Source organism: Lepidothrix coronata, unplaced genomic scaffold (assembly GCF_001604755.1).
Source record: "Lepidothrix coronata isolate B3197 unplaced genomic scaffold, Lepidothrix_coronata-1.0 Scaffold43, whole genome shotgun sequence".
Taxonomy (NCBI): Eukaryota; Metazoa; Chordata; class Aves; order Passeriformes; family Pipridae; genus Lepidothrix; species Lepidothrix coronata.
In genome coordinates, this window is record NW_016690223.1 from 1,081,730 (window position 1) to 1,099,090 (window position 17,361).

A 17,361-nucleotide genomic window follows, 5' to 3' on the forward strand; every position below is an offset into this window, starting at 1 on the left:
GAGCAGCGTGGTCTATACTTTATCTGATGGCCACAAGAGGGTACAATTTGTAAATCCTATGTGAGTATAGCGGTTCTACAGGGGTTTCTCTAAGTGACATCAATCTTTTCTGAAGTCACAGAAATCCATCTCCAGAAGAGCCTAAGAGAAATTCTGCCACAGCACTTCCCCAGGCACATCCCCTTGGGGGCTGTGCAGGGCGCAAAATGAAGGTGATGAGTGCCTTTCTGTGCGCAAGCTGTGTGGTGGCTTCCCTTCATCTGAGTCACAATCCACAGTTCTCAGACATCTGAATCTCTTCAAACCTTTCACTGCTTTAGCCAAGAACACCATCCTGAGAAAAAGGAGCATAATATACCTTCAGCTACATCATGGGCACCCAAACAACACTCCTGAAGGCTCTTGTATTCTTAAACAGCCCTTGGGCATCAATGCCAGGCACAAAAGCAAAGACCAAATGGCTTTGTCCAGGCACATCAAGAACCACAGAATCACAGAATATTCTTGAGTTGGAAGCGACCCACAAGGATCATAAAGTTCAATTCCTGGCCCTGCACAGGCCATCACAAGAATCACACCATGTGCCTGAGAGTATTGTCCAAATGCTTCTTGAACTCTGTCAGGCTTGGGGCTGTGACCACCTTTTTGAGGAGCCTGTCCAGGAAAGTGAATATCAATTCTGTAGTCAAACACTGCCTTCCTCATGGGGCAAGCAAAATAGAAGATGGAGAAAGGAAAACAGGGCTTCACTGGAAGCTTCCTTGTGACATGTAATTAATTCTGTGGTGAAAGTTTGTAGTCTGTGGTTTTGGCTCAAACCAGCCTCAGTACAACTCACTTTGATAAACAAGTAACAGTACTTATTCAAAAGCATAAAATAAAAGTAAGTGGATCTAATGGAGTATATATTGCAGTGAGCTCCCATAGCCTCTGTGTATCTCAATGCACCGTGAAACGGACTCTCTCCTGCAGTCGTGTCTGTGGGGTCCCAAATGTACCCGTGTTTTTGCGCATTTTAGGGAAGTCTGTCAAACATATGCTCAGATGTTGGCAGTAGTGACAGAAGCAGAGCCTCGACAGCTTCTGTTTATTATTGCAATTCTTTGATCCCACCTCCGACTGTGAAGATTCAACACACGCCCAACCAAAATCTGTTTAACCTTGGGATTCACTCAGAATAAAAATTAAGAAAAAAAAAAAAAGAAAAGCCGGCCTCAGGCGGTGCCTCTGCCCGGGCCCGCCGAGACGGCGCGGCCGCTGCCCCACACGCGTCCCGCCCGCGCAGAGCCGCGCGGGACCGCTGGCCCTTTAACTGCCGGCGGGCGGCCCGTGCCGCCGCTGGCTGGGAGACCCCGCGCCTCCAGTGAGAGGTGAAACCAAGATGGCGGCCGCGCAGTGACTGAGGCGGAGCCGGGGCCGGAGGGAGCCGGGCCGGACGGGCCGCACCAGTCGCTGTCGCTCGTCCCCTCCCTCCGCGGGGCACAGCGTCCGTCTGCCGGCCGGCCGGGCCGCCAAGCGTCTGGAAGCGCGGCCACGTCGCAGGGCGCGCTGGGGAGTCGGGACTGAGCCGCCGCAGCACCGGGAGGAGGAGGAGGAGGAGGAGGAGGAAGAAGAAGAACATGGCGGCGGAGTCGAGCTGGGAGTGAAACAGCCGCCTGCGACCGGAGCCCAGGGGGGAGACGGACCGCTGAGCCCGGCCGGTCGTTTACCCCGCCGCGGGCCGGGCAGTGTCCGCAGGCCGCGGGCAGCGCCGGCGGGAAGGAGGGCGGCTCCGCGGAGCCCCGCGCTGACGGACGGCGAGCGAGGGGCTTCGAGCCTGGGCAGCTGCTGCACAATAGAGCCAGGCTCCGGGCCGGGGCGAGCGGCCCCTCTCCCGCCTGACTCCCCTCCTCTGCTTCCCTCCGGCCTCGCCAGGCCCCCTGGCAGGTCTGCTTTCCTCGGCAGGGCCCCGGCCTCCAGGGCCGCCTGTCACTGCCCGCCGGCTGCTGTCCGCCGCTGCTTCCACTCCCGTGGATCCAGTTCTCCTCCGGGATCTCGTCTTCACCGCCTCTCCTGCCTGCCCTTCGCCCTGCAAAGAGCCTCCCTTCTCTCTGCGGCTCTGCCCTGCGTAGGCTTACTCGCCTTTTGTGCAGCGCCTGACTGTGCCTGGAGGAGCAGCTCCCCTTTCACATCTTCACCCCTTGTTCCCCCTCTTCCCTTGCGCACCCCAGCCCTCTGTTATCCTCGATAATGAGGATCCCGTTGGGGCACTAAAGAGAAGTAAGAAGAGCTTGCTTGGCGTGCCCGTGTGGGGCTGCTCCCTTCTTTCCCGCTCCCCTCCGCAGAGGGGTCCTGGCCCCCGACCAGCCTTCCGCTGCTCCAGCGACTGTGAGCCAGAGTGGTGGCTGCGGTGTGGCAGGCGGCAGGATGACGGACACCCGGCGGAGGGTGAAGGTTTACACGCTAAATGAGGACCGCCAGTGGGATGATCGAGGCACAGGGCATGTGTCCTCTTGCTACGTGGAGAGGCTCAAGGGCATGTCCCTGCTAGTCAGGGCAGAGAGTGATGGTAAGTGTGTATGGCTGAAGGTACAGTCTTTCCTCGTCCTACCCAGAAGAGGAACTGGGTGTAGCTTTGGGTCTGTTGCCTTAATGTTTTGCTGGGTAATTCAAATGTTATTTCTAAAAGCAGGTAGGCACCAACCAGCATTCATTTGTGTTAGGCCAAGTGAAAGAAATAGGCGGGTGCCATCAAGTGCGAGCACGGTAGGCACTTAGTTCATACTGAATACACGGTGTTGCTTGCAAAATGCTTTGAGGTCTTGTTGTAAATCTTGTATGGGTTTGGCTGTCTAGTGATCTATTATTAGATGCCCAATATATTCCGGTTTCAAAACTGATCTCTGTGATATATTCTTTCGTGGATGTTTCTGGAAACGATCCCTTCGTGAAAGTTGTTCAAAACTGAGGTCTCGGTTTGTGTTACATGTTTTTGAACGGTCCTTGGATGATTAACACCCTTCTTATCCCCCGCCTTTTTCTTTGGTAGGTTTTAGAATTATGTAAGACAGTCTATCAACAGTTATCAAAGTACAGTTGTTACGGTAATAAAGACAATACAGTGGACAGAACACCATTTTCAGAGATGCCTTTTTTTTTCTTTTTTTAATGGAATGGGAGCTCTCAGTCCTTCAGCACTTTTAGGTCTTCCTGTAAATAAATTTAAAATGATGCATTATCAACTTCCTTCACATTTTCTGGCAACACACGTCGATAGTGTAAGTTGATTAGTAGTATCTAGCCCTGTAGATACATGTTTGGACTAGTCTTCATTATTGATTAAGTGAGTTCATGACTGCTATGATCAGAGTAGATTTTAAAATGTACATTTTGCAATATCAAGCTTGTACCGTTTTGCTATTAAAGTTTGTCACTGCATGACTTACTACTTTTTCAGCTGCATAGCTACTGTATTTAGTGACTTGTAGATCTAGTTGTAGATTGTGACTGTCAACAGACCTTGTGATTTTATTTTTTAGGCTTTTTCATTGTAGGAACTAGGATGAAAAGCAACTTGAGAATAGTTTTTACTATTTCAGAAAGTTCTGACAAACTGAACAATAATAATCTCTACAGCAAAGATCATAAACTGATATGGAGGAATCAGTCATCTCAGCAGGAGTTTGATAATTGAGCTTCTGATACGCACGAATCTCAGAGTCTTTTAGTTTCTTGATTATACTTTAAAAAGTTAAACTGATACTTGATTTTATTTATTTTACAGTGAGGAACATGCGTTTAAAGTTTGAGCAGCTTCATAGTGTAAGAGAAAACATCCAAAACAGAAATAGACTTAGTTTAGTTTCAACATGAGGGAAAGAATTATAAAGCTTATCACTAAGGTTTTAAGCTAATTTTTACACCATATTTTGTTGTAGATACTGTCCTGACTGCCTACATGGCTGATGGGGTCATGTTTAAAAACTGTCATTAACAATATCTTGATATTTGTTTTCATTCTTTTTTAGAAAAGAAAGTAAAAGAACTGCAGTTCATAACCTGCTTGTGAAGAAATAGCCCATTCAAACTAAAATCCCTTTATTAACTTTTAGTGGAATATATATGCTTAAGACTGATTAGATCTTGAATTGAACCATTGTTACCAGCTTATTTGTTGTAAATGAACATCTGTAAGAAGGAAGATACAAATTGGTGTAAACCCAAAAATGAAGTCATTGCTTTGTGTTTGTATAGCTGAGATACTCTAATCAAAGCAGGACTGTCTCAGACTTGCTAATTGCACCTAATACACAGATGTGTATTTCATAGGATACACACATTAGACCTCTCTAAAACCACATGTATTTCAAAGTATTGAATAATATACAGAGCTTAACTGCTTAATATAGTAGGTAGTATCAGTCCTGGATAAATGTGCACTCTATTAATAGGCTAGGTTTTTCTAACTTGCTTGTGTAAACACCTCATAAAATTTGATTTATATTTTATTTACTCCCAGTGTCTGTTTGTGGGCTAATTTTGAAGACAGTCATTTTTACATGAGCAAGTGATTTTGAAAAAGGTAACTCCAGACTTATGGTTTAGATCTGTGCCATTTATGTGTTCCCTTGCATGCTTTTTTAACTAAACAAAGTAGTTGACTGTTATTTTTCACTTTTTCCCAGTTATGGAAGACATACCAGTAGTAGGAACCTGGCCTATACACCATTTTCCTCCGTGTTTCCATTGCGTTCTTGTATTGTCCTTCTTTGTCAGCTCCTCCTCCTTCCACAATGAAACTTCTTCCTTCCTGCATTTCTAAACCAGCTTTTCCTAGCCTTTGAGCTGAGCTTCATCCTGTGCACACTGGCATGTTCTTACTGACTTACTCCAGGAAGCTGACAGAATACCTCGGGATCAGCATGAAGGTGAAGGCTCCCTTTCTTGAGTAGGGGAGGTCGTGGGGATGTGAGCAGTAGTTTCTTCTGTGTATGGGAAATTCCTACTCCTGTTGAAGGGCCAGTTTGGCTGTGCACAGAGCAACAACAGAATTAGCCGAGATTTGTTTGGCTGACTCAGTGAGCTAGCTCATAGTTCAATCTTTGGATTTTGCAGCCATGACTTGGTGTAATAGGCTGCTTTACAAGTGGTTGAGATTTTATGGCATGGTCAGGGTGTTCGGAAAAGGGTAATACTATCTGTATGCCAGGTCTAAGGTAAGCTGTCCTCTGGAGTTGAAGGAATAAGAACTGAATAAAAGGGTTTTTTAATATATAGAAGTGGTTTTTTAACTTGTGTTGGTGGTGTGTTTTAACACCATCTTAAAAGAATTAAAGTAGATGAGTGATTTGTTTTGCTCTCTGAGATGTCTAATGTTTCCAGGCACTAAACTGTAAGAGGCATTGCTGGCAATTTGGAGTAATCAATTTTAGAACAGAAATACCATAAACTGATTTCAGATTGGTTATATCATGCTTTGAAGCAGGAAAATGTAACTTTTTTCTACTTTATTAACTGCTAACTTTTTATTTAAAACCCTGAAAAGTTTCTCAGTGTGATTCCTAGTTGCAGTGTATTCTACTTGAATTGCAGGAGAGCAGTTGTGAAATCTTTTCTTACAAATTGTCTCCTTCCATGTGAGTTTCTCAGTGTAGTCAAAAGCCTTTGATTTCTTACCCATTTCTCACATGGTATTTTAGGCTACTATGGCCTACCTCATTCTTAAAATGTCGATCTGCTTCTTGGTTTGTACTGCATGGTCTCAGATTGCCTTTTTTTGTGCTGAGCCCAAATGACTGAAGTGATCTCTGAATTCAACTTTTCTGTTCAACTACTTTGGGTTTATTTGAAGGCTTTTAAACCTTTAATTGAAACTTACTTGTCCTGTACCTAAACTTCCTGACGAGCCAAAGTGAACCCCTCCATTGGAGGCCATGTTTGCAAGCTATCTTAGGAACTATTTCACCATTTTCATTCAGAAGCTGTAGTTTGCTGCTTCTGAAGTCTGTTTGTTAATCACTTCTGCCACAGGGCAGACACCCATCCTGGCTGTTTCTTTAGTGTAGGCATCAGTAACTCTGTACTACTAGCAGAAGCTTAGACAAAATTTGTCTTAAGTTTATTTTACCTTGCTCAAACTCAATGGATTAATTTCATTTACTTATTTTTAGGAAAGCAACACAATACTTAGATCAAAATGAAAAAAGCAGGGAGGAGGATGTATTATTTTGGTGTTGTTTTTTTTTTCTTTTCTCCTGGTTATCCCCTTAATATTTGAGTTTGACCATTCAGAAATGTGTTAGACTGAGGAGTAGTTTCTTGTAATGGAGAGCATGTTCTTGGACCTCCATTTGAGCTGTTTTCTGAGTTTCTGTGGGTTAGTTTCTGTGATTAAGTTGCAGCAGAACTGATTGCAGAACTTCTGTGTGCATCTTGCAAAAAACAGCTCTTGAATTGAAATTTTCATTTAACTGTAAACATGTTTATAGCAGTGAGGGGTAATGAGCAGCACTATTTTTTTCCTTTTCTTTTCTTTTTTTTTTTTTTCTTTTGAGGAAGAATCCACATAACAGTTCCATGGGACAGGAGCAGTGTTCCAGATCAACTGGTCTACTCCATACACACATATGTAAACAAGGCTGCAGATTTTAAGACTATGGGATTGGGATATTTGGTGTTTTCTAAATATAGTTGAAAATAGCTGGAATATCTGTATGTAATCTCTTGAGCAAGTCATTCCCTATACACACATTCCTTCCACAGCACAGAATGGTGTTTTTATACTAACAAACCTCCTAGCTGTGATGTATTGCATTACAGTGGCAGATAACAGAATTCTGCAAATCAGTTTTTTTGTTTATAGGTGGTTTCAGATGTTACTTTTTGGCACCAATATCTTGCAGTTACGTTTATAAATTCACTCAAGGCTATAATTTAGAAAAATAACTTGATCTGCGTAATTTTGGAGTGTTTATTAAAAACATAGCTTCCTTTAGGGTGGGTTTTCAGGTCTTACCTAACTTTGAATAGAGTCATTGGGTCAACGAAGATGAATTTTGTTGGTGTATTTTTATAAAGTAGACTGGATAGTCTTAACAGAATCTATGATAGTGCCTACAAAATATAGAGAAAAATGCATACATAGAAAGTAATTGCTTATGACAAAAGCATCTGAGACTGTGTTTAGGAATCAATACTGATAATGACTTTGAATGGAAAAGAAGTTTATTTGCGGTATGTTAGATTTCTCTAACCTTTTTGCTAAAGAATATATCTCTGTTTCAGACATCTGTTACTGCTGCCTGGTTTCCAGATGCAAGTAACAGAGACCTAAGGCTGCCTCATACCAGGAAGGGGCTTGATCCTGTAAAACTTACTGTATGAAAATACACTCACTGAAACAACTAGTGGAGTAGTCACTGATTTGGAGTTGTTGAACCCTTTTTGTGGAACATACTGCACAAATGGAGCATTGTATTCTTCAGAAGGATGGATTTGGAGCAGTTATTAGTTATAGAGCACAGTTTATCTTTCAGTATGTGTCTGTCTTCGGATTAGTATCTTTCTGTTGTCTGGAATGGTGAGGAATAAAGTTGAATCATGTGGTAATGAGAAGCAAATCAAGCCTTATAAGGCTTGATTTGGCTTTCCCACAAGTGTCAGGTTTAGTAGAGAAGAAGAAATGCTCTTTGGTGACAAGTCTAGTAAAGAAGTTATTCTCTAGTGTCTGCTTCTGGCTCAGAAGATTAAATGTCTGTATTCAATTGTGTTCAATTTTTTTTTAAATAGTATTTTGTCAAACATGGCATTCAAGTTATGTATGATACTCTGCTAATTTTGGGATTTCTGTGTCTGTAGGTCTGTGTTCAGCAGTTAAAATACAATGTTGAAATTATCAATTACTTTTGATTCTTTGAAGATTCTAATTCATACTTGCTGGTATTAAGTCTTTCTAGACAGGAAGGACTTTGTAGAAGGTAGTTAGCCAAATTAATAGCACAAAATAATATTCTGAAACTTCACGGAGTAGAGGCTGAACTTTGAAAGCAAGACTGAAGTGAAACACTGTCTGTAGCTGATGATCATAATGGAAAAGGTTTTGCTGGTTTTAGATGTTCATTAGGCAAACCCAAAATTCAAAGCTTGAGTCTATGGCCAAAGTATGAGCAGTTTATTGGATTTCATCAGTAAAGCTCATCTTAAATGTTTTCCTTCTCTGTCCTGCTCTATGGTTTGTGATTACTTTTTTGTTTAGTTTTGCTGTTACACTTAAGTAAGTAAGCTGCTTACTTACAGGTAAGTAAGATTAGATGCAGGTTAGAAAACTGGAAAAACTCTCAAAAAAGAAAGGGTAGTATATTTGGATTTGAGGTGAGAGCTTTTCTGTTGTCTCTGTTTTCCCTTGAAGGGTATTTATTTTTGTTGTTGGATAGTATCTGAGTTTGTAGTTGAGACAACGTGATAGCTTCTCAAACCAGCTTTGTTAGTGAAGGCTGCTTCTTGTAGAACAAAAGACGTAGAAATGAGGAACAAACAGCCTTCACTGCTAAGTTAATTATAACAGAAATTAATTTTACTTGATTATCACATACCTGGGAAGCTAATGAATGTAATAATATTTTGGTAAAGTTTTTAAATTCATGAAGTAATAACCTTTCTTACAGACAACAAAATATTCTGATATTTATGTAATTCTTTAATGATACACCAGTCTTACAGCAAGTGAAGTTCTGTGATCTGGTTCTTCAGGCTCTTCCCTCACTTCCCCCAACTGAACATCTTCATCAGTGCAGTAGACAGAGGGATCGAGTGCACCGTGAGCAGTTTTGCAGATGGCACCAAGCTGAAATGGTGCAGTTGACATGCTAGAGGGACAGGATGCCATCTAGAGGGATCTGGACAAGCTCGGGACGTGGGCCTGTGTGAACCTCATGAGGTGCATGGTGCTGCACTTGGGTCAGGGCAACCCATGGTATCAGTCCAGATGGGAGATGAACAGATCAAGAGCAGCCCTGCCAAGAAGGACTTGGGGGTGCTGGTGAGTGGGAGGCTGTCCGTGAGCTGCCATGTGCGCTTACAGCCAGTCCAGTCGTGTCCTGGGCTGCATCAAAAGCAGTGTGGGCAGCAGGTCAAGGGAGGGGATTCTGCCCCTCTGCTTCCCTCTGCTGAGACCCCACCTGGAGTGCTGTGTTCAGCTGTGGAGTCTGCAGCACAGGAAAGACTGGGTCCAGAGGACCCAGAAATGGTCAGAAGGGTGGAACACCTCTCCTATGAGGCAAGGCTGAGAGAGCTTGGGTCTTTCAGCCTGGAGTAGGTTCAGGGGAAATCTTATTACAGCCCTTCAGTGTTTAAAGGAGGCTTTAAAAAAGATGTGGACAGACTTTGTAATAGGACCTGTAGACATAGGACAAGAGGTAATGGTTTTAAACTAAAAGAGAGTAGATTTAGACTAGATGAAAGAAGGAAATTCTTTGCTGTGAGCTAGTGAAACACTGGCACAGGTTGCCCAGAGAGGTGGTAGATGCCTCGTCCCTGGAATCATTCAAGGTCAGGGCAACATGATCTACATGAAGGTATCCCTGCTTATTGCAGTGGGGATTGGACTAGATGGCCTTTAAAGGTCCCTTCCAATCCAAATCATTGTATGATTCTGTGATCTTCTATTAGTCAGTAGCAGTTCTTCAGCAAGGGAGTGTGGAGGGGTTTTTTTAACTGTAACCCGTTAGATTGAGGGTGGTGATACCTCTTTTGCAGACTTTGGTTTGGGATATTTCTTGCTGTGGATTTTATATTTCATATACTCCTCCAATAGTAAGAACTGGCCAGCCTTTGTTGAGTCTGTTGTGGCATTTGAAAGTACGGCTTTAATTTCCAAGTATGTGTTTCAAATCCAAATGGTTTGTTCACTTGTCTTCAAGTTCTCAGGTTTTCATTTGAGGTGGTAGAAGCATTTTAGTTTTTCTTTACTGTAGCTTTTGTGAGAATATGTGGCAAATAGTCTAGTATTATGATTACCTTAGAACTATAGCCATGAAACTGAGAAGTTGACACTTAAATTTGGACTCTTCTTAAGGAGTAAATTTAAATAGGTAAGTGAATGGAAAGAGCCACTTAAAAGGGGTACTTGCAGCCTTATGTTTTAATTATAAGATTGACTATGCAAGTTAACTTATCATATTTCTTCATGTATGCTTAGTGCAGCTCTGCAGATAGTAAATTTAAGTCATGTAAAGGGTTAGTGCAGCTGAGCAGCAAGGTGGATGGGAGAAGTGATCGGACCAAGAAAAAAAGCTTTTTAAGGGTTGTTTTCACTTAGATCACCCCTTCAGATCATCCAAATTGACATGTTAATGTCAACGCTTATGTAAAAAGAAGGGAAAAAAGACACAGACAGGAGAATGGAATTGCTCTTCTATGTCTTAAATCAGTATAAGCTGCTGTGAAACCATTGTTCCGAAGTTTATAATGTGTGAAGTTTTTTAGTATTGGCAGTCACAGTGATTGCCACTCTAAGCGTTAGTTTCTAGATAAGTTTCCCGGGTAAAAAAAGTGTTTTAGCTAACCTTTACAAACAAATACCAGATGATTACAAATTTCACATGGAACAACTATGGGTATTCTGTGGAAAGCAGTTGTGATGTTTTTGGTGTACTGACTTTTGCAGACTTTATAATATCTAAAAATTTTTTGATGGAAGTCATTACTCAGAATAAGAAAGAGGTTTGAAATTCAGTCCTCAGAGCACTCTTAATTGTTCTGAACTATGTGAACAATATCTTTGAGGGACGGATGAAATATAAAGCTCAAGAATAGGGGTTAACAGGCTTATTGTTGGGAGGACAGGTGTTAATAACCTGCTCAGGGAAAGAACGATCAGAAAATTCATGTGGAGATTAAAATTTTAGTACACATGTAAATAAGTGGAACTTTCTATTTTCTAGGCTCTCTTCTTTTGGAGTCCAAAATTAATCCGAACACTGCGTACCAGAAGCAACAGGTAAACATACTTTTCTTTTCCTCTTGCTTAAAGGCAGGTTCTTTAACAATACAATTGACAGTCTTGCAATACAGTAATTTTTTTCCTCTATTGCAAATTGTATTTTATGTTCTTGTACCAAAAATAGGAGGCAAAGTAGTTTGCACCATTTTTGTGCATTTCATGATCCATTTGTTATTTCTCTGCGTTTTTGTGAAGTTATATGGATAATTTGCACTCTGTTTTGCATCAGAAATTGCTCTGGCAGAGACAGGTAAAACATAATTGTGAAAATCACGAAGTAGCTGAAGTTCCTGAGGTTTATAGTATCTGAAACTTAATGTCATCTGGCTGTATTTCTTCTTTATGCTTCAGATGCTACAACTTTCAATGGAGTTTTATTCACGAGAAGTCTAGAAGGCTTTAAAGCTATTTATGTGTTAACGTGTGTTTTCTTTACTTGGAAGGTGAATATGGGTTAATACTGCTTCAAAGCATTCTGTATAAATAAAAAGCTGATCAGCTCAGACTTATTAAAATCTTGTCAAGTACAGTTAATGTATTAAAACACTCTGCTTTAACAGTTTATTGCAGGCATAAACATACTGTTGTTTTGCTCACTGGCAGTCCCGATGGTTGTGTGGCTGCAGCTGTTTGTGGGATTGTATGTTGAACTGAATGGGGACAATCAGTATGGGCTAAAAATATCCTTCCTTGAAAAATTTAACCTGTATCTGTCTCTTGATATAATTCATCATGCGCCATATAAACAACCTGTACTGAACAACTGATAAGGCCAATGTGGGTTTGAAGAATCAATTCCAGCAAAAATGCTAAACAGACTAAGATTTACCTATAATCCTGACTAGCTTGAGGTCATGGTTCTACGATACAGTAACTTGAGCTTTGGGACTCCTTAAGTGACACTGAATATTTCACACCTCTATGGCATAAAGTGCTGATCTAGTGTAAACTTGCTTTGCTGGCTTAAATCTGTTCAAAGAGCATTGAGGGGTGAGCTTTGTATCAATAGGCTTTATGCCAGATCAGACACAAAACCTACTTCAAGTCGGCAGAAAATTGTGAGATTGGTGCAAACCCCCACACGTACCTGTCAGTGTAACAGCATTTGCTACTCTGGGTCAGACGTGTTGTAATCTAGCACTGCACAAATCAGTACTGGCCATTGTGTGAAAACATGGTTAGAGAAATAAAAATATTAAATATGAATCTGTCCCGTTAGAACAGCCCCACATTTTCTTTGCTGGAGAAGAAAGAGTGCTGTTCTTAAAGGTTTCAAATGCTGCATAGACAGAAATTTATAATTGCAGGTGTATTGTTCATATTATTTAAACAAAGCAGTCTCTAATATAGATAGAATGTAGGACTCCACTCTGAGCCTTAGAAATGCCAAATGTTTCTTAGTGTGTATATTAAATCTGCTTTGTAGCCTGTTATTTTTCATGTGAGGTCTACTTATCCATTCCCTAAGTAAAATGCAAGTTCAGAGTTTAAACCTGATTCCATGTGAGCTAAGCTTGGAGCTTAGCAGCTGAAAGGAGGAGTAGCTTCTAGAACTCTGAACTACCTAAACTCAGTAAACCACATGAAAATCAATTTGGTACTCCAAATCCCTCTTCAAAAACCGGCAACTCTCTGTTGGCAGAAGTTTCAAGCCACCTTACACAGATCCATTTGTGGAACTGAGATTGAAGAGTGCATGAGATCTTTCTTTCTAACTGCAGGAGGCCACTTATGTCACCTCATGTACTGGTGGGGTTGCAGCCTGAGACAGAAGACTTGCTTTTGAATTTCCCTGCGGTTGTTAGTTGAGCTTACAAAATTTCAAGAATGTAAGACTTAAAACTTCAAAGTAACTGTCTGGTGTTATGGTCTTACCAGGCTTTTATCTCAGAATTTTGTTGTGAGGGTGAACCTCCATTCCATTTTAAGGGGTACTTAGCAGTATGTCTGTTTTTACTGTAACATACTCAGCACGTGGCTTGTGGGCACTTCAGATATCTGATGGAATAAGGGGATGAGTTCTGACTTTGTTTCTTTTTACAAGCCTCGTGTCAGCCCAAACAGTCTTTTATTGGACCAACTGAAATGTGTGATTGCAAGGAAGGAGAGACAATGTGTGGTAACTTGCAGAAACTTGCTGTGCCAGTTGCTTTGGATCCTTCAACAAAAGCCTTATAGATACTTTTGTGATAAACAGTGAAGTTCTTCCACTGGTGAAAGAACCTTCTACCTATGCTGCACTATTAGTGCCAGTGTGAAACAGATGGTCTCATTAATTGTTGATATCACAAATTACACAATCTCATGGTATACACCATGTGCATTTTAGTAACTGCACAGCTTAGATAATTATTTATCAAAATAATAGTGTGAAGACCGGAGGACAAGTTTGCCTTGCTGCCTCTGTTTCTTGATGTGTAAAACATCCGTGGAAATTAAAAACAAACAAAAAACCCTGACCAAAAAAAACAAAACAAACAGAAAAACCCCAAAACCAACAAATGCTATACCCTCTTAACCTGAGCCTCTGGTGTAATTTGGTCTGGTTTATATTTCTTAGTGTTTAGGATTGAAAGCAATGACTGCCCCTTTATGGTGGTAAATACAACTGTCTGCCTTTCCTTTAGGAGAGAAAGAGTACTTTGGGAGATCTTGAGTCCTGCTCAGGGACTCATTTATCATACATCAACTGGAGATATACTTCAGCTTGCATGGTCTGGTTTCCAGTCTTCTCAGACTTATCTGCCATCTGGAGGTTTGAAATAATTCCTTAAAGCATGGAACACATAGAGAGTCTTTTAACTATCCTTTCACTAGTCAAATAAATTAGTCACAATGAAGAGTCATTTTCTGCTGTGTGTTCAAAAAGAAAGATATGTCTATATATCTGATTCTGCAACATAGAGTTGCTACTAGTGGAAGTTTCTGGATGCTCTGAACCATGTACTTCCTGGCAAACTCATCATTACTTATACTAGAAGTAGAAGAAAGGAACCCATATGAGGAAAACAAGCTAGAAAGAAAATGACTTGAGAAACTATGTCCTGTGGCTCAGAAAAAGGACTTAATATTTCTTATGTTAAGGTACTGTTTGTAGGCAAAAACTTCTTCAGAAAAAGCAAAATGTGCATCAGTACAGCCACTTGGACTTGTATTCTTGTTTATAGCTATATGTTGTGTTGGTATTCTTATTTTAAAATGTTAGATAATGGTCCTATAACTTTGCCATGGAATATACTGGATTTAATTACTGGGTAAGTAGTAGCACACAGCTTGAAACCAAATTTTGTTTAGTAAGTGAAATTTAATTATACAATGCATTGTTGGGTCACACATGGAATACTTGGTTTTACTCTTCAGTTTTTGATTGTTTTCTTAATATCCTAGTAAAGGTAGAAGGTATTTTAATTATGGGGTATTTTTGTGGAGGCATTGAAATTTCAGAATGCTAGTGACAGATGCTGTTCTTAAGCAAGTGATCCTTATTCAGAAAACAAATTGCACTAGTATGTTAGGAGAACACACCTCCTCCCACACAACCCTAAAGGAGAAAAAAATATACATATAGCATTTATCTAGGGAGAAAACTCGGGTATACACTTCTCAATATACTTTGGCAATGCTTTAACAATAGAACAATAAAGACTTATATCCTCAGCTGTATTTGAGATACATCCATGAACATCCTGTAACCGAATGATGAAGTATGTATTAATCCCTTTTTATGCCTGAAACAAGGAAGACTTGAGTGGCTTACAGCTTCCTGCTACAGAGTCTTGCTTCTGCACTAGAAGAGTCATGTCCCTTGCTTTTGCAGCCTCTTTTTCAGTTCCTCATGAGAATACAAAGCTTAAAACTCATTGAGAGTACCATCTAATAGCTATGTAACTTGATTGAAGGTGGTCATCCTTGAATGACAGAGAGCAGGCTTATTAATAAAGAAGCCAAATTTTGAAAAGATCCAAAAAGGCACTGGCAGAATGCTCAGAAAAGATGCACTTCTTACCTTTGCTGTCATGACAAGCGAGCCAACAGTGAAATTATTTCAATAAAATTTATGCCTATTACAGCCAACTTAGTAAGGAAAAATATGTGGCTTTGTGGGCTGAGGGAATAAACAAGGGGATAGGTTGCTCTTGGGTTTTGGCTGGGCCAGTTCATCTGTTTTAAATTACCATGTTTTTTTTCCTTTGTGTCTGTTTTCATGTGTAATCTGATTTTTCTGCTGTTGCTTGGTATGGTTATTAGGCCGGTGAGTCAAGGTTCTGTTACAGAACTGATACATTGATTTTATTCCTCGTGATTCACGGGAATGCAGCTGTGAAATCACTAACTGAAAAGTCATGTATGACTGTTGAGCTTTCATGGAAGCTAGCAGAACACAGTCTGAATATGAGTTTAGTCCAGTTTTAGGGATATATTGGTAGCACATCTAGATAACCAGGTTTCAGGTGAGGAAATGCATAAAACCAAAGGCAGAATTGAAACTTTATATTACATTACTTGAGTGGCTTTTTTAGCCACGACCTACCGCAATAACTATATATTTACCTTAAAAAACGTGGGTAGTGCCAGTAGTTTATTTCTTAAACAGAAGCCTGCTTATAAAATTGTACTTTTGATTGTAAATATTTACATAGCAAGATGTTGAAAGGTGGCTTTGCATGTCCAGGAAAGTGTCTGTGACTGTAAACAATATAAGTGCCTAGATAAGGAACTAGCAATCAGGCAGTCTGAGGGGGGGAGAAACAGCCTTACTGTGTTGAACTTTCAGTGGGGGCCAGGAAAGTGTCATAGGCCTGAATCATTTGAGGGCTAATAGGAAAAGATTCATTTGCTTTTTAAGACTGAAAGCAGGAATTTATGAAAGACCTATCTAATGTAGGGGGTTACTACTTCTTGAGCGTAACCTAAATCTTATAGGTGTGCCAAGAGAAAGTTTTGGAGCTACAGAGGAGACTGGTGTTCTCCCTGGACATGAACAGCAGTGAGAGTTCATGGTCAAACAGTAACAGTTCTGTTAATTTTATCACATTAGGAAAGAAATCTTAATTTTACAGCAGAATGAAATCCTGAGTACTAGTTGGTCTGAAACTCTTCACTATGAAATCCCAGGGCTTGCTTTGGAGATCATGTGAATGCTGTATAACACACCTGCTAATCAGCTTTCTAATTGTTAAATAAAACTGATTTAATGTGTAATAAACATGTGACTTCTAGTGACTGTTATGGCGAGCACTTTAGACTGATAGTGTGTATTCAGCAACTTTTTACGCTTGAGGAAAGTAAGAAGCCTCTTGGCAATAATTTCAAAAAACGAGAAGTCAGAGGGTAGATTTCTTTTAAGTACAATTGCCACTGCCTCCTGGCTTGAACTATTGCAGTAGTATGTTTGAAGGTTAGCTCCTCTAGGCATGAAGCCTCAAATAAAACTGTAGCACACAGTACTTCCTTGAAAACCTCTAACTAACCAGCTTGTGCTTCATGTGGGCTTGATGCAGCCAGAAGTGAGAGAAGCAGCACAGAAATCTCCAATTGCATTCTGAATTGTTGCCTCAGGCTGTGTCCTTATAAGGATTAGAGTGTACTGAGTTACCCTCCACTGATAAAAATGATTAATACCTCTTTATGGGAACGTTAAATACACAGGTTTCCTAAAAAGAGGCCGTGCTTAAAACTTCTGGTTACATTTAAAAATTCCTGACTTCGTCTGTGCAGTCATAATGTGAACACTGATATGAAAGAAGACAAATTTACATAAATGCTCTTGGGGAGACCAGCAGATTTTGTATGGGCTAAGATGGTGATGACACATCCAACTGGCACTACCGTCAAAATACTGTCTTGCAAAGCAGCAAATGATTTTCAAGCTTGAGATAAGATTGTGAACTCCACATAAATAGCTGCTGATTATCATCCTATTTAAAAAAGATCTTGCCAAGAACTGTGGTGCATCTTGAAAAAAGTGAGGAGTAGAATGCTGGAATTCTTGCAGAGCGCTCAGTATGAAAGCCTACAATGATAAAACGTCTGTCCATGTTTATGACAATTCACACAACCGTGATTTAATACTGCAGTTTCACATTCAAATTGTGTTTAATGATGAGCTAGATAAGAACAAATTTTACATGTTTTAATAATACCATCCAGTTCCTTGTGTAGAGGCTAACATTTGGTATGTAATGCAAAAACAAAGGACATGTTTTTGATCAAACTGAGCCAGAACTTCCATGAATCATATAAAATTGAAGATTTTTATGCTCATCAAGGTGTAATATGCAAGACTCATCTCCTTACCTCTCTAACCAGTAGCTACTATTACTAAGCATATTTATCCATGCTCCTGTTTTCTCTTGAAATGGCAAAACCATTCTTAAGAAATT

General features: G+C 40.5%; 1 protein-coding gene across 1 annotated transcript in view; it reads left to right on the forward strand.

Moving 5' to 3' along the window:
* The first annotated feature begins 2,013 nt into the window (after positions 1 to 2,013).
* PPP4R3A (protein phosphatase 4 regulatory subunit 3A) overlaps positions 2,014 to 17,361 on the forward strand; it is a 45,041-nt gene continuing 29,693 nt past the window's right edge. Inside the window, exons 1-2 of the mRNA XM_017813798.1 lie at positions 2,014 to 2,548; positions 10,920 to 10,975. Coding sequence (XP_017669287.1) covers positions 2,407 to 2,548; positions 10,920 to 10,975 — 198 coding nt within the window. The 5' untranslated portion in view covers positions 2,014 to 2,406. The remainder of the gene's footprint in view (positions 2,549 to 10,919; positions 10,976 to 17,361) is intronic.